The sequence below is a fragment of the Balaenoptera musculus genome, chromosome 1 (assembly GCF_009873245.2).
Source record: "Balaenoptera musculus isolate JJ_BM4_2016_0621 chromosome 1, mBalMus1.pri.v3, whole genome shotgun sequence".
In the NCBI taxonomy this organism is placed as follows: Eukaryota; Metazoa; Chordata; class Mammalia; order Artiodactyla; family Balaenopteridae; genus Balaenoptera; species Balaenoptera musculus.
In genome coordinates, this window is record NC_045785.1 from 154,948,179 (window position 1) to 154,966,859 (window position 18,681).

Consider the following 18,681-nt stretch of genomic DNA (forward strand, 5'->3'; position numbering starts at 1 on the left):
TAATAACCTATTTCCCTATACTCTTCCTATATCTACACCATCCCTAAAAACTGCTTTCTGTAATTCTTACATCCCTAGAAAGGAAGAGGGGAGGGTTCTTCGAAACCTCATTTAGTAAGATGTTCTCATCTTCTTAAGTCATGGAAGAGCAATTTGAAACCCTCCACCAAAACTATGCCTTCTCTCTATTTTCTAATCCACAGTGTAAAGAGAAATATGGCTTCAGTTCAACTGTTAGTCATGGCCAGTCCTTTATTATGCCTCCAAATTCTTAAAGGATAATAAGTACTATGTCTTTCTCCTCTCTTCTGTAAGGATAGAAAAATCTAGTTCCTATAGGCAAATTTTAGTCACTGCTTTTATTTTCTTCTGATATTAATGAATAACAATTGAATCAAGAACCAAATTAAAGTTTAGCAAATGAGTGCTCATCATGTAAATCATAATTTCCTACAAGTTTTTAAGAGCATATTGTAGACTCTAAAAATGGTTCACCTAAATAACTTTGAGTAGGGAAAGTAAAGTGGAAAAATGGTGACCAGTGTTCTTTATCCCTCCAGGTTTTCAGGGTGTGGGATATACAGACTCTTTCACTATTACAAGTCTTCCATGATAGCCAGGGAGGACCAGGAGACATGCAGATTTACTCTATGGTATTTGATTCCAATCATGGCATGCTTGTTACAGGTAAGTGTGCACAATTAATGGCAAACAAAACTCATATGTTGATTTTTTACCTTTTTTTAACTAGCACTTTATCACTGACTAGAAGAGAAACAAAACTAGATGGGAAATTTATAAACTGTGATTCCTCACAATCGGTAACTGAATTCAATCCTGTTCCTTCCTGTCTTTCTATAGCTTGGTGGATGAGGTCTTGAACCTAGGATTCAAGGTGGTGGGGTTAAGCAGAGAAGTGGGATGTAAGCTGCTGCTATACATAGAGCAAATCCAGCTCTGTCTTGACTGTCAGGAGCAGGAATATGATCCATCTTAAAGTAGCTGCACCAGCATGCTGAGTCAGTGCCCCTTTTCTTCAAGGAGGCAATTTGACCCCACGCACTCTGGTACTGAGACAGTTACTCGGTGAAAAGTGTGTTGACCCTCCCACTTCTAGACAAAGAACAGTGGAGAGAGAGGATAGAGTCCTGAATGACAGAGCCCCCAGCACTGATGCCAACAGATTTATTGTCCCCTTTTCCTGCTACCCCTTAGAAAGGTGCAGACTAAAGAGACAAAAGACCCTGTTAGGCATTTGGGTTGAACACTATTCACATGCCTGCCCTCAGAAGAAGCTTTAGAATAAATGAATGGTATTAACAATACTTATTCTTTCTGGAACATCAACCCAGAATGCATTTCCTAAGCATTTTTCCACTGACTACCTGCTCTGAGTTCCTGTGGGATTAATTAGGGCAGAGACATGATTGGTGATATCTCTACTGGTAGAGAATATAATTATTTTTTAACTTTTGGGTTCTTTTCTGGATTAGAAGTGAAACAGCACTTCGTGCTTGATAGATAATTTTCCACCTTGTAAAACAGAATTTAATTCTAGTTGTAAGCACCCCTCCTCTACACTACCTCCTCTAAAAATAACATAAAAATGACTACAAGCAAATTTTCTCTTAGTGCCCCAAACTGCATGTTTGATTGCTGGGCTCAGCATCTTCATCCCATTTATCATCAGAGTAACAAAAGACCCAAGTATCAAGGCAAAAACAAAAACACAGAAAACAATCAGAAAATCAAAGATGCATCCCAATATTATGTAATTCTGATAGTATTCTGCTTACAAAAATATAGAGCTTTGTGTGTTGCTTAATCACTAAAATTGCATACATTGACTGCAACCATCAACTTGACATCAGAATTACATGAAGCTTATCTCTCAGATTTTAATTTGTGCTTTCATTCAAATGAAGCAGTCATAGTAATCTTCTAAACCCCAATGACAGCAACACCACATTGTAGAATATGTTGTTGTAACTGTCACCATTGTTGTTGCTATTGTTACTCTATTAAGACAACTACCATTTGATTAGTTCTTCCACGAAATGTTTTCATGGACTTTATTTCACTTGATCTGCACAACCACCACTTGAGGTAGGAATTAATATTTATCTTATTTTATAAATGACAAAACTGAATATTAAATATTTCAACTGACTAGTAGAAGGACACTAGTTGAAACATAGAGCTGGGATTCAGTCCCAAAGCTTCTGACTCCTGGATCCACTTTCTTTCTCTGTACCACATTCTTTCCATAGTAGCTGTGTATCTAGCCAAACGTGTAGAGCAGGGGTCCCCTACCCCTGGGCCACGGACTGGTACCAGTACCGGTCCATGGTCTGTTAGGAAATGGGCCACACAGCAGGAGGTGAGTGGTGGGCGAATGAGCAAAACTTCATCTATATTTACAGCTGCTCCCCATCGCTCACATTACCTCCTGAGCTCCACCTCCTGTCAGATCAGCCGCGACATTAGATTCTCATAGGAGTGTGAACCCTACAGTCAACTGTGCATGCGAGGGATCTAGGTTGTGCACTTCTTATGAGAATCTAATGCCTGATTATCTGAGATGGAGCTGAGGCAGTGATGCTAGCACTGGGGAGCGGCTGCAAATACAGATCATCATTAGCAGAGAGGTTTGACTGCACAGAGACCATAATAAATCAGTTGCTTGCAGACTCATATCAAAACCCTATCAGTGAGTGGCAAGTGAAAACAAGCTCAGGGCTCCCACTGATTCTGTATTATGGTGAGTGTTATAATTATTTCATTATATATTACAACGTAATAATAATAGAAATAAAGTGCACAATAAATGTAATGCACTTGAATCATCCCAAAACCATCCTCCCCCCACCCCAGTCCATGGAAAAATTGTCTTCCACAAAACTGGTCCCTGGTGCCAAAAAGGTTGGGGACTGCTGATGTAGAGCATTACCACTTGTTCATAAGCATAATATCTAGCTTTGTTGTCAGTTTGGATAAAGTCAGTTACAGTCAGTGTAATGTCAAAGAACCTATGAAGGAGCACCATGTGTTGTTTGATTACCTGGTTACCACACCCCTCTCATATTTCCATCCAGAGGTATTTGAATTGAGAACTACTACCAGAAGAGCCACCTCCATTCCTTTTTACACATGAGTAGACTTTATCTTAAAATTTAAACACTTTAAGAAAGTGTTTATTATCTCCTGCTGAAAATTTTGCTGCAGTTGAGATTTCTTTGGAGAGACTAGAGAAAACCAATACGAAGGGTCAGCCTTTGGTAGCTTAATCTCCACTTCACTAAGTAGACTATAAAAAATAGGAAAATAGTGGTCACCGAAAAAAAGATATCAAGGAAGCCCAAATGCCCTACACTTGAATATTAATGAAGCCCAAAATGAATACTTTTCTCTGGCTGAATCATGTTTGTTTTATTTGTCAAAAATGTTTTTGAATAAATGAATGTATTTTCACCTCATTAGGTTTCCTAGGCATTAATAATCTCACTGATATTAATAATCTCACTGATCAGCTATTTGCAAATGCAACTGGTTGAATAAAATCCTTTGATTCAAATCTTCTAATATTGGGTATTTATGAGATTCTTATTTCTGTTCCAGGATCTAGTGTTATGGACATGTATCCTTTGACTAGGATGATACAAGATGCGAAGCAGGTTCCTCACACCCATGAACGAGAAATCAATGTCATGCTTTACAACAAATATTTTCACCAAGTACTTACCATCTGCTCTGAGTCCATAATTAAGGTGAGTACATATTGACTCTTCAGGAAGAAAAAGCCAAAGAAGATAGAATTTTCTCTTCTTATAGGTAAGTCTTTAAGTGACTAAATAAAGGTAATGGCACATATGATGGAACCCTACATTAGAGCTATTTTTAAGCTTTCATGAACACATGAAAAACAAGCATTTTAATCCAGCTCGTACTGCTTGCTATTAAGCTTACACACTCAATTAAAAAAAGGAAGCTAGTCCTTACTATCAAAATAGGAATTTTAAGGGAAATATATCAAGGAGAAAAAACTAGTGTGTGTGTGTGTGTGTGTGTAAACTTTTTAAGCTGAGCTATGGGAAAGAGAATGTTAAGAAGGAAGGGGAAGAAATGTATAGATGTTTCCTATAACCCCTATAGGTGCAGGACATGGAACCTTATGGTGCCTTAAATCTATGATCTTGTTTAATCCTCGTACTAGTTCTCTGTGGACAGATAAAGAGTTCCATTTTAAAGATGTGGAAATTAGGACTCAGAGATCAAGGCAACTTGCCCAAGTTCATATAACTAGTAAGCATTGTGGCTGGGATATGAACCCAGGTTTGCCTGAGGTGAATACCCAAGTCCTTTCCTCTGCAATCCTCAGGCCATGTCATTAATGTGTTCCCTAGAGGCCAGAGTACTTGACCATCCTAACTGTATCTGTAATTATGACCACTGAAGTCGTCTAGCAGTGATGGCTGGAGGTGTTCTCTTCCAGTGTTTATCCTTTTATTTCATGCATGCTCTCCAAAAGGAGACACAGGGAGCAGGAGAAAGCATTCCTCTGGAGACTCCTCAAATCCCCTCTCAATTTTGACCTTCTGTGCTTATCCGCTCGAGAGTTTCTCAGGCCAAAATCTCCTAAGTTCATTTAATTATCAGTTATTTTGATAATGCCTACAGAACACGTAGAGGGAAACTAAAACTAAAACCTGTCTGTTTTCATAAAATACTGACCTCTTAAGGAGAAAATGTCTTCCCTGCAAGGGGAGAAGGGGAAAGGAAGGCATCTAGGTGAGTTTTCATACCTGATTGGTTGGTGAGGGATCATACTTCAGGCCAGGAAATGGGTGGCCTCTGAGACCCCTTCATGCAGTGGCCCTCATTCTTCATTCTCCCTTCAGGACCTCATCTATACCCAGGGGCGCACAAAGGTTAAGAGCACGGGCTTAAGGTCCAGACTGGCTTCTTTCAGATCTTGGCTCTGCCACAGCTCAGTCGGGGGCCCTTTGTTATCTGGTCTCCAGACTATTACATCAGCTACTCCTTCTCCCACTCGCCCTCTTTCACTCCCGGTGCAACAACTGACTTTCAGTTCCCTGGAGCAACAGTGCACCTTCCCATCTCTGGTCCTGTGTTTACACTGCCCCTGTCCCCAAATATCTTGAGTTCAAACTGTGTTGCCGGTTCAATTTTATTGTTTACTGACAGTCTAATATACACCTGACAATGGCAGATCCATGAAAAGGGAAAGATTCAGACTGAAAGACTGCAAGTCTAAAGCTTCTACTGCATTTCCAAAGAGACAGTGATGAGCCTTGATGTGTTTCTAGATTTTCTGATTATACCCAGCCTAATTACACATACAGCCTTCTCTGAAGTCTCCGCCTCCCTCACCCTCCCTTCCCCTTTTCTCTCTGTTAAGAGCTGGGCACATGTCCCTAATCAGAACACTCCTTGGAAAGGTCAGTGAGCCCTTTCCTCATGATTCTCTCAGATTTCATGCTGTTAACCACAGATTCTGTCCTGTGACCCCTAGCTAATTTGGATGAGTGTCAATAAAGAGTAAAATAGTTAGCTAGTGGGAAGCAGCAGCATAGCACAGGGAGATCAGCTCGGTGCTTTGCGATGACCTAGAGACATGGGATAAGGAGGGTAAGAGGGAGGTTCAAGAGGGAGGGGATATGGGGATATATATATGCATATGGCTGATTTCACTTTGTTGTACAACAGAAACTAACACAGTATTGTGAAGCAATTATACTCCTATAAAGATCTATTAAAAAAAAGAATAAATTCAATTTGATTTCTTTGTCCACTGAACTCGTAACTGTTACATTTCTATCTTGCTGCTAAACTTGCTTTGTGCTTACAGTAGCAATTGACTACTTCCTGGACAGATAGGGGCTGCCTGGAATAGTTGCTGCTTGTTTCAGCCCACCTACATACATTACAGACACACTCCGGGGTAGCACAGTAACTATTAGACAGCACTACATCTTTTAGACCTTTCTTTGATCAAACCAACACTCATGGCAGAATGTTGGGAGAGGTGTTAGATGTGCATTGTACCAATTTTGAGGCTATTTTGAATATTGTAAAATTGATGAAAACTGAAGGGCTTAAGGATTATTTGATTGTTTTGTTCTTTCCTGTAGGTATGGGAACTCGAAACTGGCCTCCAAATGTACCAGATTTTAGACCCTCATGGCTTCAATGTTGAACTGACTTCTGCAGCTGTTGATGAAAGTGGATTTCTTTTTGCTACAGGAGCATATAATGGTCAGACTAATATCCAGAGTATAGCCTCCCTGCTTTAGTGTCCTGAGAATTTGTTCTAGGATCTCATTACAAGTTGTTTGGGTTAGAAAGGAAGCATGAATCAGGCTGGAATATGTAAACGTGCCAGTGAGAGTGCTGTGCCTGACTGAACAGTGATAGGCCCTTCTCTAACTGGCATTAATGTCCTGATACTGGACAGGACAATACGATAATAGGATAATACGATATTATTGTTCAAAATAATCAATACCTTACGTTACACTTATATAGTTGCTTTTCAGTTTGCAAAGTCTTTCATATATACCATCTCATTCTGTTTTGACTGAGACTTATCTGTGTTGCACTGACTCATTCTGTCCTTTTAATTTTGGGTACCATCAGCTAAGAGACAGACATTCTATTTAGTACTTCTGATAATATTTTTACTGACAATATGGGACCAGACAAAATATCCATCCAACTTTGCTATATCACATCTAGAATTCTATACTGGACTTGTTTATAAGTCTAAGCTGCTTAAGGGCATGTGTCATGTCACACTTGAGAGGATGTCATGCTCCAGTTGTGCTGTGTCATTTGCTGCTCTTGCTGTGGGGAACTGCATAGAACTTGCTAGAACCAGAGAACTATAGCCTGCCTCTCTTTTCACCTTACCTTGTTCTGAACTCCCATGAAAGAACTGCTTTATCTAGACAATATGACCATCTGCATCACTACTCAGAATATATTTCTTCTAGGTATATATTTACTAAATAAATTCTTGCTTGTAAGCCAATGGATGGACTGACTATCTTGATGTGAAAGTCTGAGTTTTTAAATTGTAAGCAGATAACAGTACACATGAAATAAAATCATGAATGCTGAGTTGATGGGGTGTGAATAAATGCAACTGCTCTTCATGTAGGAGAGTTCTTAAGAAAGCAGTCTTAACCGCTCTATAAGCACATCCTGCCTACATATGAAAATTAGAAATTCTGAGCAATGCACATGACCATTGCCCAGCATAAGCATTAAGAAATTCGTATAAATGACTGAGATACTATTATTTTCGTGCAAGCAAGTCATATTTCACTTTGTTAGTGCTAGTGACAGTTTGTCCTCCTCAGAAGTACATGTTAATTGTCAAAGACTCTGGGTCTAGGACACCCCGAGGAAAAGGATTCTCTAGATCCCAAAGCAACTCTACCCACAAGCCAGCAGTCCCCTCTCATTTTCACCCACCCATCACCTGGGAAGAGCTGAGCAGTATCCTCCCTGCTTTCTGCCCCACTAAATCTTATTGTCAAAGTCCTAAGTCAGCAGGAAATCTGGGCCATGAGACTGTGGTCCACATACCCAGGAATAAGTGAGAGGATGATCACTTCTTTTACTTGTTTATAAGACTTCCTACAAGACCATAAATTCCTTGAGGGCAGGAACTATGCTCACTTTTCATCTCCTGCTCCTACCACCGTGCTGTGTATATAGGGAGAATTTAATTAAAGTTTAAAGATGTTTTTAGTGAAAAAAAAAATAATGGGGTTGTGAGTATTGCTGATGGAGGGAACCTAGCATAAAGGAAGGAAAACACAGTGAGAACATTCTGGATGTCCAGCAGGATTAGAACTGGAAGATAAGAAGCAGGAGGAGGGGGTTGAGGTTAGGGTTAAGGAAGGGGAGGAAAGGTACTGTGAAGGGCAGTACACTAGATTTTAACCCTGAGGTCACTATAAAAACCCATGTTAGAAGATAATTATCAGTGTACACTGAGTAATGATGTAGAAATAGGCATTCAACAAGTATGCTATCATCTCACCTGGTCTCTTCATCAGGGTCTCCTAAATGAATGAAGTTAACTATAAAGAAAGTATGATTTCAAATGTAAGAAGAAACATGACACCCTTTCTGCATTTCCTTCTTATGTAACAAAAAAACAACTCAAAGCTTGATTGTTTCCTACCTGCTGGCATTCTTTTAAACCTTTTGTTACCAGTAGGAGATAGCCCTAAAATATGTTAGCACCTTAGGAAATGACGCTATTGGAATGATTTTTTACTATTAATAATCATTGTGACATGATATTAGATAGATAGATAGATTGATGATAGATACTGAAGAGTACTTAGTAAACTGGAAAGCATTGGGAGAATAAAGGCAGAAAAGACCCACTTAAGACAGAAAGCTCAGACAGGAGAGTCTGAGAATTTCAAAGAAAACAGTCACAAATTTCAAGACATTGCCTGGTCCCGTTTATTTTTTATCAGCCTGTGACAAATTCAGGCATACAGAAATATATTTGGTACACAGCAATGCTAGAGAGACTCATATATCAGTCTCAGTAGGAAATAAACCTAGGATAAACTGTTGCAGAAAGCTTTCAATTAGATCAATTTTCTCTGAGATAAAAGTCATTCTTTCTATACATAATTTTTGCCTATATAGTCTTTTCTCTGTGTGTTCAGGAACAGTTAAAATCTGGGACTTTGGCAGTGGGCAAGAGATGAAAGTGTTACCAGAAGGGAAAGACTGGAAGGAGGAAGAGCACTGGCTGCAACGCCTGATTTTCCTGAAAGCTCAGGAAAAACACCAGTACTTGATCCTCGCTTTGGAGCGCAGTGGGAAGATCAAAATGATCCAGGTTTGCAATCCAATTTTTATATACCCTATATGCTCTTCTTGGGAAAATCAACTGAGTGTGGATAATCCCCTTTTAAATCCCCTCTGCCATCTGAGGATAGTATTTCTCCACCAACCTTCCTAGGATGTTCCTAATTAACATTACCCAGGTCCAAGCAAAGAACAAAAAAGAATAGCTGCTCAGCCATAGCGTCCTGCCCATCCAGTGTTTGCTGAAGGGATTAGCTGGGATACTCTGGAATGGATATCAAAAAGATTAAATTTACATACAGCTGCCACCTCTGACATGGTTTATACCCTCATTTGGGGATAATTCACTGGCAGAGCTGCTTCCCAGCAGACTCTGTGAAAGAGAGCAATGATTCCTCTCTGAACATTATAACCCGTAATGCATTCAGGGATGCTCAAGTCACTTTTTCAGTTTGTCACCAAAATTGCTTTGTTTACTTTATAGTTAATAATGCAATCTCCTCAGGGCTGTTTTACAGGGATTGAGGTAGACTAATTTTTTTTTTCCTGTGAGTCTATTACCACCTAAGAACACTAATGCCCTCTTCATTCTTAAATGAAAACTAGATCATTTATGGACTTCCGTGGCGGTCCAGTGGTTAAGACTCTGCACTCCCAATGCAGGGGGCAGGGGTTCGATCCCTGGTCGGGGAACTAAGATCCTGCAACCTGCACGGCATGGCCAAAAAAATTTTTATAAAACATAAAATAAAAAAGAAAACTAGATTATTTATCCTGGCTATTAAGTAGATATTTCCCTGACTAGAACTCTGGGATTCATTGCCCTTATTATTCCCCTTCTGAAAGCTAAGATCAGAAAAAAAGTCTTGAATTAAGGGAGCATTGATTATGATGACTGACGGCCTGACTGTTGGAAAAAAGGAGTGAAAAACTTTCCTGATTCAACTAATCTTTCTTTGCTGTTTGAGCAATCCAAAATGGCACTGTGCTAGAAAGGAAGCTCTAAAGTGGAAAGAAATAGTTGTAAATTTCCTTTAAAAGATTTACTTTGTAATTCTACCATGGTCGGACTCAATTACCTCAATAAATAAAATGAAATACTGAGAAATGAAGTTAAAACTTGAATAACATATAGACCAAAGGAAAAATTTAATGACCTTTTAGATAATTGAGACAAAAACAGTTATGGCATCAACACAATTCTATTTAATTATGTATTAAATAATTTGCAGGAAAGTGAAAACAAGTTGATAGCCAAGTCAATACATCACTAAACGAGAATTTGGTCTCATTATTTTTTGCTGAATTGACAAAATAAAGCAATAGTTTAAATATCATCTAAACATAGACACATTCCTTCAGAAACCAGAAATTGCAGGTAGCATTATTCCTGAAAACTGGGGCATGTAGTTAGCACTTGTGGGTTTTCAGCCTGTGAAGAAAAAACCTAAAAAGTGACACAAAGCAAGGGAGTCATTAGGAAAATGTAACTTTGGCCCCAAATAAAGTTTTGGCTAGAGAGGCATTAGTCTTTCTTATAGCTTACCATTTGTTCAACGGATGGCCTTAGACTGGAATTCTTATTCTTTATTTCCCATTTTCTTACCACCTGGTCCTGACACACACATGCACACCCTTGGCCCCAGCTCATGCAGTGTCACTCGTGTTGGCAACTTTGCTTTTATCACAGCTTGGTCTACCAACCTACTTTCTCTTTAGAGAGATGAAATAAAACCAAACTCATCTCCACCCACTTAGCCCTCAGAACCTTTAATTGCTGAAATGATTAAAAATTAAATAAAGAAGTAATAAATAAAACAAAACAAGCTCACTTACTCCCTAAAAAAAATGGCACTGTAGAAAGGAACTTCTTAGTAATATAGTCTAAAATGCAACAGTGTATTAATTTCCCTGTTTTAAATTAGTGCAATTGACCATCAAGATACCCCTCCTAACAGACAATGTCTGTTGTTATAAACACTCCTTTTTAAAAACTGCAAAAAGTAGCATGGTGCTGTTCTCACATCAAAATTGCTTTTAGTCCTATTGTAGCATTTTTCACTTTATTTTGATTTTCCATGTCTCCAGAATTCCATAGATTGAACTTGATGAGGACTGAAAACTCCTCAGTGTGTGATTTTGGGACCCAAAACCCCTTGATAGTGTGATTTTGGGACCCAAAATCACACTATCAAGATGAGGGTGAACCAGAAAGAAAAAAGCCAGCCTCCTAGGGGCAATGCAGGAAAGACTGCCCTCACACTGAGCCAAGCAGGGAACAAGGGAGAAGAGTAGGAAAACAAAACAAGACGAGACAAACCCTGTCCCTGAGAAACTGACCACAGGTAGGATCTCATATGCATTTTCAACCTAGATTGCCACCTAGATTTGCAATACTTAGGTGGTCAAGGAAATCTTAACTATGAACTTGGTTTACGGTGATCCAATACTGGTAGTTCCACCAGGCACCTGGCAGAAACAAGCACAAATTCATTCTGGAGGAAGACAACTTCATCTCAGACCATAGCTAACATAATTAAGCTCACAAGGAAACAGGACAACCAAGTTTGGGCACAGAGAGTGACAGAACAACAACAAAAAAATTCATATACAGCGGAAATGGCATAGCAGATATTTGTGGCAAGAATATACTTTTCAATAAATCATTTTGGAGCAACTAGACATCCACAGGGAGAGAAAAAAAGAACTCTAACTTTCATGATCTCATCTAAGACTATTTCTTGTGGATTAATGACTTCAAGACATTAATTGAAAAACAAAACAATATAGTTTTTAGCAGATAATTAAGGGGATTGTCTTTATGAACTCAGGATAAAGAAATATCTTAAATGATATTTAAAAATCACTAGTTATTAAGGAAAAGATTAATTTATTTGAATTAATTAATAACATTTCTCCATCAATAGTCACCATAATGAGAGCAAAAAGACAAGAGTAGAATTATAGAAAATATTTGCAACTTGATTAGTATCCGAAGTTCTTAGATAATAAGTAAGATAAACAGTTCAATAGAAAAATGAAAAAAGATAGGCACTTCATAAAGCAGAAAACACAAAAGCCCAATAAACATATGAAAAGCCGCTAAACTATATTAGTAAATTCAAGTTAGAATTAGAATAGATATAATACCCCCAATAGACTGATTTTAAAAAGTAAGTCTGATAATACTGAGTTTTAGCAAGACTGTGGAACAATGTGATTACTCATTCACTGCTAATGTTGGTGTAAATCAGCACCAACTCTTGGGAAATATTTTGGCATTCTTGAGTTACAGGACCTTTTATTCAGTCTATATGTAACTTCACCATCTTGAAGTGACAGTGTTACCAATGAGCAGTCCAAAGCTGCTCTGAGTCTTCTTCCTTTGTAAGCAACTTATTCTTTCTCTCTGCAAATTTGTAAGATGTTATCTTTGTCTTGACGTTTAAAGTCTATGCCTATGTGTATATCTTTTCTCATCAATTCCACAGGAGACTTTCAATCTGAAGTCCTAGGTATTTATTCCAGCTCAGGGGATTGTTTTGTATTATTATTTGTGTATTAGGTGTCTCTTTGGCATCTGTTTCTTTTTCTAATTCAGGAACCCATACTATTTGCATATTAGGTCTTCTGAATCTGTCCTCCAAATCTCTTATATTTTCCTCTGTGTTTTTGCTTCATTTTAGTTTTGCTAACTGCTTTGAAATATTTTCTCTACTGCTAGGCTATTAGTTCAAGTCTCCAACAGGTGCTGATTCTCCTTCAGCTCATCAACCAAATTCTTAAATTTGAAGATCACGTTGTGTTGGTTTTTGTTTCTGTTTTGAACTCCCTTAAGTACTGTTCAGTTTTGCTCAAGTTATCATACTTCCCAGCAGTTCTAGTTAGTCTGGGATCTGTTCTGCATGTTTTGTCTGTTCTTCTCTCTAGATTCTAGGCCTACTGAACTACATTTCTTTTTCTGCTCACTGGGGTTTGGTTACTAGAAAATTGCAAGATGTGATAATCCCAAAGGGTGGGATGTACAGCCATGGTGTTCTTGAGGGCTGGGGTTTAGTAGTCCCCACAACAGTCCCCTGTTGAGGCACTGGCAGTAAGCTTTTCTGCTGCCCATTCTCTTCTCACTCTCCCAATTTCTAAAGTACAGGAGGCTTAGTCCACCTGTTCAGCTACTCCTCTACTTCCTTGGAAGAAAGGGAAACTAGGCATAAGCCATGCCACACATTGCCCCCTCCACACACACCTCTGGGGATTTAAGCATATTTGCAGATGAACCACCATGTTTAAATCCCATCCTAGGAGTCTCCCCCTGAATAAGGGTTCCCAGGCTTTTATTCAGCCCAGGGGGGAACAGGCCCATGATAACTTTCTTTCCCCAAACTCTAAACCCCATTTCTCTGCTTGTCCCCAGAAACTGTTGAGGGCAGGAAGGTTGTTCTTCCTGATGTTGAAGCTGGGAGTAGAGTGGAGAAAAGATGAACTAAAACTCTATCTTCCAAGACTCTCAGCTGCATTAAACAAACAAACAAACAAAACAAAAAATTCTTCAGGGATCTTATTCAGGAAACATTGTTAATGCATTATGAACTAAAGTGGAGTCCCCATAAGTTTTATGTACTTCTTTTTAATGTCTTCAAACCAGTTTTTAATGGTTTAAAATGTCATGTCTCTCTTGTACTTATATTCTTAGTTTTCTTTTCTCAAGTCTCAGAAAAATGCTTGTGCAGTTGCCTGATCTCTTTCCAAATCACGACTGTACTAGTTTTTCTGGGCAAGGTCCTTTAGTTATGTAATGGGGGGGCAGATTTTAAATTGACTGACCCACTGATAAAACTTCATAGACCACAGAGAAGAAAACAGTATAGTTTTTTATATCTCAGTTTTAAGAGGATAAAATTGTATTCTGAGTACATAAAAATTTTGGTAAATTTGGAATAAATTTGCCCCCAAACTCTTTTTGACAAAACCATAGCTTGATTAGAAATTACTGTTCTAACATTATGAACAAAGCACTATGGGAGTTCAGAGATTTTTATTAACCCCCCCAAACAGTTCAAATTCTAAAACCTCACTTAGTTCTTTTTATTTGCTCTTCCTTCCTATCCACATTACTTTGTGTGTCTACTCATATAGCCCTATTTGTGAGTGCCTTAAAGCAAAAGACCTTTCTTTGTGAAGCAATTAGCATAATACATGCCCTTAGCATTATGTGAACTGCTGTTTTTCTGGAGCACCAATTCCTAAAGGCCTACCTGCCAATACCTATCTGAGATAAAAAGTTTCACCAATTAGAGATGAAATGAAGAAAATGAGAATAATTTTTCATAAACCTAATTTTACTTTAAAAATTGTAAGATTTTATCTTTTTTACTTTTTTGTATTAAAATAGCTTTTCTTTTCATAAAATGATGATAATAGAGTTTTCTCTCTCCTTTTCCCTCATGTCCTTTCCTAGTAAAATTAAATGTTAGTAACTCTAAATCAATCTTTTAAAATATTTTTAAAATTTAGTGCCCTATGAATTCAGAAAGCCTGATAGCCACCTTCCTAAGTGGTTCAGTTGAAACCAGCTAAATTTATTAAAACCACTGTAGTCAATTCATCCCATCAAGGGGGCCCATGACCCTAACTAAGCTATTACTCAGTATATCAATATCAGATCACTATTTGGATATTGCTGAGATTCCTTCTACTCCCACAATGGTGCAAATGCTAACCAAAGAATCAACTAGTATGTGGGAGTACCACTGGCTCATACTTTTGAATTAACATAGATATGAGATAACAGAGATATTAGATCTAAACCTAGAATCATAAAGTTTTTTAAAAAATGGAAGGACTTTTATCCATTAATTAAGGAAAATAAGGCCCCATAAGGATATACACTTTGCCCAAGGTCTCACTAGAACTAAGACTAGAAACACATTGTCATCATGCCTAGACTCATATTCTCCCCACTTTACCACAGCTGCTTTTCAACCAAGGAAGATCCCTGCTCTGCTCACAAAATAACCAATCTTCAAAAATTGGCCTTTATTCCCATATAAAAGTTGAAAATTCTAAAGCTAAGAGCATCTCATGAATAACAACCAATTAGAAAACAGAATAAATAAATACAACAGCAAACAAAAATCTAAGGTACCTAAAATAAATCTAACAATAACATACAAGATTTTTGTGTGTGGGGGGGAATCTTGAAGGACATAGAAACACCCTGAATAAATGGAGATATACCATATTCATGGATGGGATATCACAAAGATATCTTTACTACAGTAAAATTAAAAACAAACATTTGCCTTAAAAAACAAAGTAGAAGGACAAGTCACAGACTGAGAAAAGACCACTGCACCCCAGGTAACTGAGAAAAGATTAGGAACCAGAATACCGAAAGAAGATCCACAAATCCAAAAGAAAAAGAAACAGCCCAACAGAAAAATGGACAAAGGACAGATAAGAAAGCTGGATGGCTCACAAATACATGAAAAAAAAAAAAAGTTCAACTTATTAAATTAGAAAAATGTGATTAATGTAATTAATAAATTTTAAAATTAATTTTTAAATGTCCTACTTTAAACCCATCAGACAGTCAAAAATAATTATTTAAAAATCAAGTAAAACGAAGTTTTGGCAAGAATGTGAAGAAAGGAGAGCTTTTATTTACTCCTGGGGAAAGTGGAAATGGACGTTACCTTGAAGAGCCACTTGGCAATACCTAATGAAGTTGATGGTGTGCATATCTTACAACTTGGTAATTCTACACCAGGCACATGCTCAAGAAAATATGGCACCTGTCCATAAAAAAAAGCAGTGAAAAATTGGCAACAACCTGAACACTCATCAGTAGAAGAATGGATAAGTAAATTGTAGTATATTCATATAATACTATAAAGCAGTTAAAAATAAATGAACTAGAGCTCCATGTAATAACTTGTATAAATCTCAAAAATATAATATTAAGTGAAACAAGCAAGTTGAAGCAGAATCCATACAGTTTGATAACATTTATAAAAAGTTAGAAGCCTGGAAGCAATATCATGTAACATATATATTGGGTTGGCCAGAAAGATGTTAAGATGCTACAGAAAAACCCGAATGAACTTTTTGGCCAACCCAATATATATGACTAAAACCTGAATATGGGGTGTGTGTGTGTGTGTATGTATATATATACATAAACTTTCATGACTAAAACCATATTCAGGTTACTCGTTACCTCTGGAGAGTAAAGAAGAAAGAGGAATTATATTAGGGAGGGATAGATGGTGCTTAAGATATGATAAAGCTGAGTGGTGGGTATATCAGTTTGCTCTATTTTTCTCTGTATCTTTAAAACAGCTCAAAATAAAACAGTTAATTGAATTTTTCATGTACTCACTGGATTTCTCTTAAAGGGTAAGGAAGATGATATTTACCTTGCGGTGATATGGGAGCTGCCTGATGTTGTGCCTGTCCTACAAAATGGGAATCGTATTGTGCATCTAAGGATGTCTGCTAAAGATAGGAGTATGGCTATTCCTTTCCCAGATGTGGAGTTGATAGTGGAGAAAAACTTTTCTCAACATGTTGATGTAAGTTTTTTCTTGATTTGTTTTCCTTTTTATTATGAAAATTTACAAACATATATAAAAGTAGAGAAAATAATACAATGAACTTTTATGTATTATCACCCAGCTTCAAAAATTATCTGTGCATGGTCGAACTTATTTCTCGTTATTCCTGCCACTTTCCCACGACCACTGTCAATGGATGGATTATTCTGAAGCAAATCCCAGACATTGTGTAATTTCATCCCTAAATATTTCAGTATGTATCTCTAAATGGTAATGACTCAAAACCAAAACAAAACAATGGTACCATTATTTTCTAAAATAATTTACAAGAAGTCTTTAATATAATCACATCACATTTTTCAGTTTTCCCAGATTTTACCATACATATGTATTTCTTACAGTTTGTTTCAGCCAGAATGTAATCAAGGCGCATTTGTTGCATTTGGTTGATAAGTCTCTTCAGTCTCTTTTAATCTATAATTATCTTTCCATATCTCTTTTTTTTCCCTTGCAAATTATTTCTTGAAGATATTGGACAATTGGTGCCTGGTTTCTCATTTTCCAGATTTTGCTGATTGCACCTTTGTGGTGAATTTTAAAAGTTCTTCTTTACTTCCTTTAACCTGGTAGTTATATCTGGTGCATGCAGCTTTGATTAAAAAAAAAAATAAGACTCTATAGTACATGGAGGTCACTACAGTACATGATGTCATGTACTTCCATCAAAATTCACATTATACTGTTCTCTTTTTTTGGAGCAGCCATTGATGACCACTACCTAGGTTTATTATTTCATTCAGAGTTGCCATCTTAATATTCTGATTCATTTATTAGCTGGAATGTGTCTTTAAAGAAAAACTGTTATCACCGGTTTGCAGGGCAGAAATAGGGACACAGATGTAGAGAACAAACGTATGGACACTAAAGGGGAAAAGTGTGGGTGGATGAATTGGGAGATTGGGATTGACATATATACACTAATATGTGTAAAATGGATAATTAATAAGAACCTGCTGTATAAAAAAATAAATAAAATAAAATTCAAAAATTCAAAAAAGAAAAAAAGAAGAACTATTATCAACTATTTGGTTACACTGAGGTACAGTTCAGATAGGAAATCAAAGTAACTGATTGATTCTTTCCTTACATTTATCAGTTTTCAAAATAAGAAATTTGGTTCCTCAGCATCCTCCAAAAAAGTGGTCAATGGATTTTATTTGTTTAGTATCATTATCAAATCATAAATTTAAATATTCTTGATTTGTTTTAGTCTATTGCATTATTAATTAATTCTCAAATCATCCCATCTCAAGCTAGTTGGACACTTTTCAGGCTTCTGAGTTCTTTTGACATGACTCTAGTAGTTCTGGATAGCTTCCAGGTGTGACAAGTTTCCAGGCTTATTTTGTTAATTTCTTGTTCCAGATCTAAAATCCACCATTTTACCAAGAAATCCTAGTTCTTTTAGTGAGATTAATCATTAAAATAGTATTAAGAAACTACAAACTGAGTTTTAGAGATGCTTATTGTCACTAGATTGATCCTTGTTTTTAGAACTTTTCAATGGACAGAGCTAGGAAAAAAATTTAAGAGAAAATATATCTTTAGCTTGTACTGATATTCCCATTCATATTTAAAATAACATGGCATTACTGATTTTATTTTTGTTATCTTTTTCTCTCACAGAAAATCTCTGTTTCTAATGACATTAACATAATTACTTACTTGCTTTATCCTATTATTTATATAATGTATCTTATATAATACATATGGTTTTATGTCATAGTATATTGTATTATAGTACATTATATTATAGTATGTTAGATTATAGTTTTGGAAAAAAATAAAATAACTAGAAATATGATAGCTGAAACAATTATCTTATTTTCTTTGTAGTTTCTGTCCTTAGAGTACATATCTCTTGTAATATGCAATCAAATTACTATGCTTTAAAATTACTTGAAATAATTTTTTGTGCCACCAACACTATACACAACAAAGTTTATTGCATTTTTAATGTATTGCTTTTTAAAAATTTAATTTTGTCTAATTATTATGCAAAACATTTAAATAGATTTTAGATCAGATCTTCAAAACAAGATTTATTCTAACTTGCATTCCTGTCCCTTCTATTCTTTTCCTAATTTATAGTTAACCTTTTGTTTTTAAGTTTTTGATTTATGCTTCCAATGTTGTTTTTTAAAAATATAATCTAATACTTATCCTTATGTGTATCCCCTCACCCCTTCTTAAGCAAGTGTTAAGA

At 36.7% G+C, this 18,681-nt stretch overlaps 1 protein-coding gene across 2 annotated transcripts in view; it reads left to right on the forward strand.

The window, feature by feature from the left end:
- The window catches only part of WDR64 (WD repeat domain 64), a 151,920-nt gene that overhangs the window by 72,657 nt on the left and 60,582 nt on the right, over positions 1–18,681 (forward strand). For both annotated transcript variants that reach the window (XM_036837824.1, XM_036836998.1), the window contains 5 exons: positions 561–687; positions 3,619–3,767; positions 6,153–6,276; positions 8,718–8,893; positions 16,257–16,433. In XM_036837824.1, the coding sequence (XP_036693719.1) occupies positions 561–687; positions 3,619–3,767; positions 6,153–6,276; positions 8,718–8,893; positions 16,257–16,433 (753 nt within the window). The remainder of the gene's footprint in view (positions 1–560; positions 688–3,618; positions 3,768–6,152; positions 6,277–8,717; positions 8,894–16,256; positions 16,434–18,681) is intronic.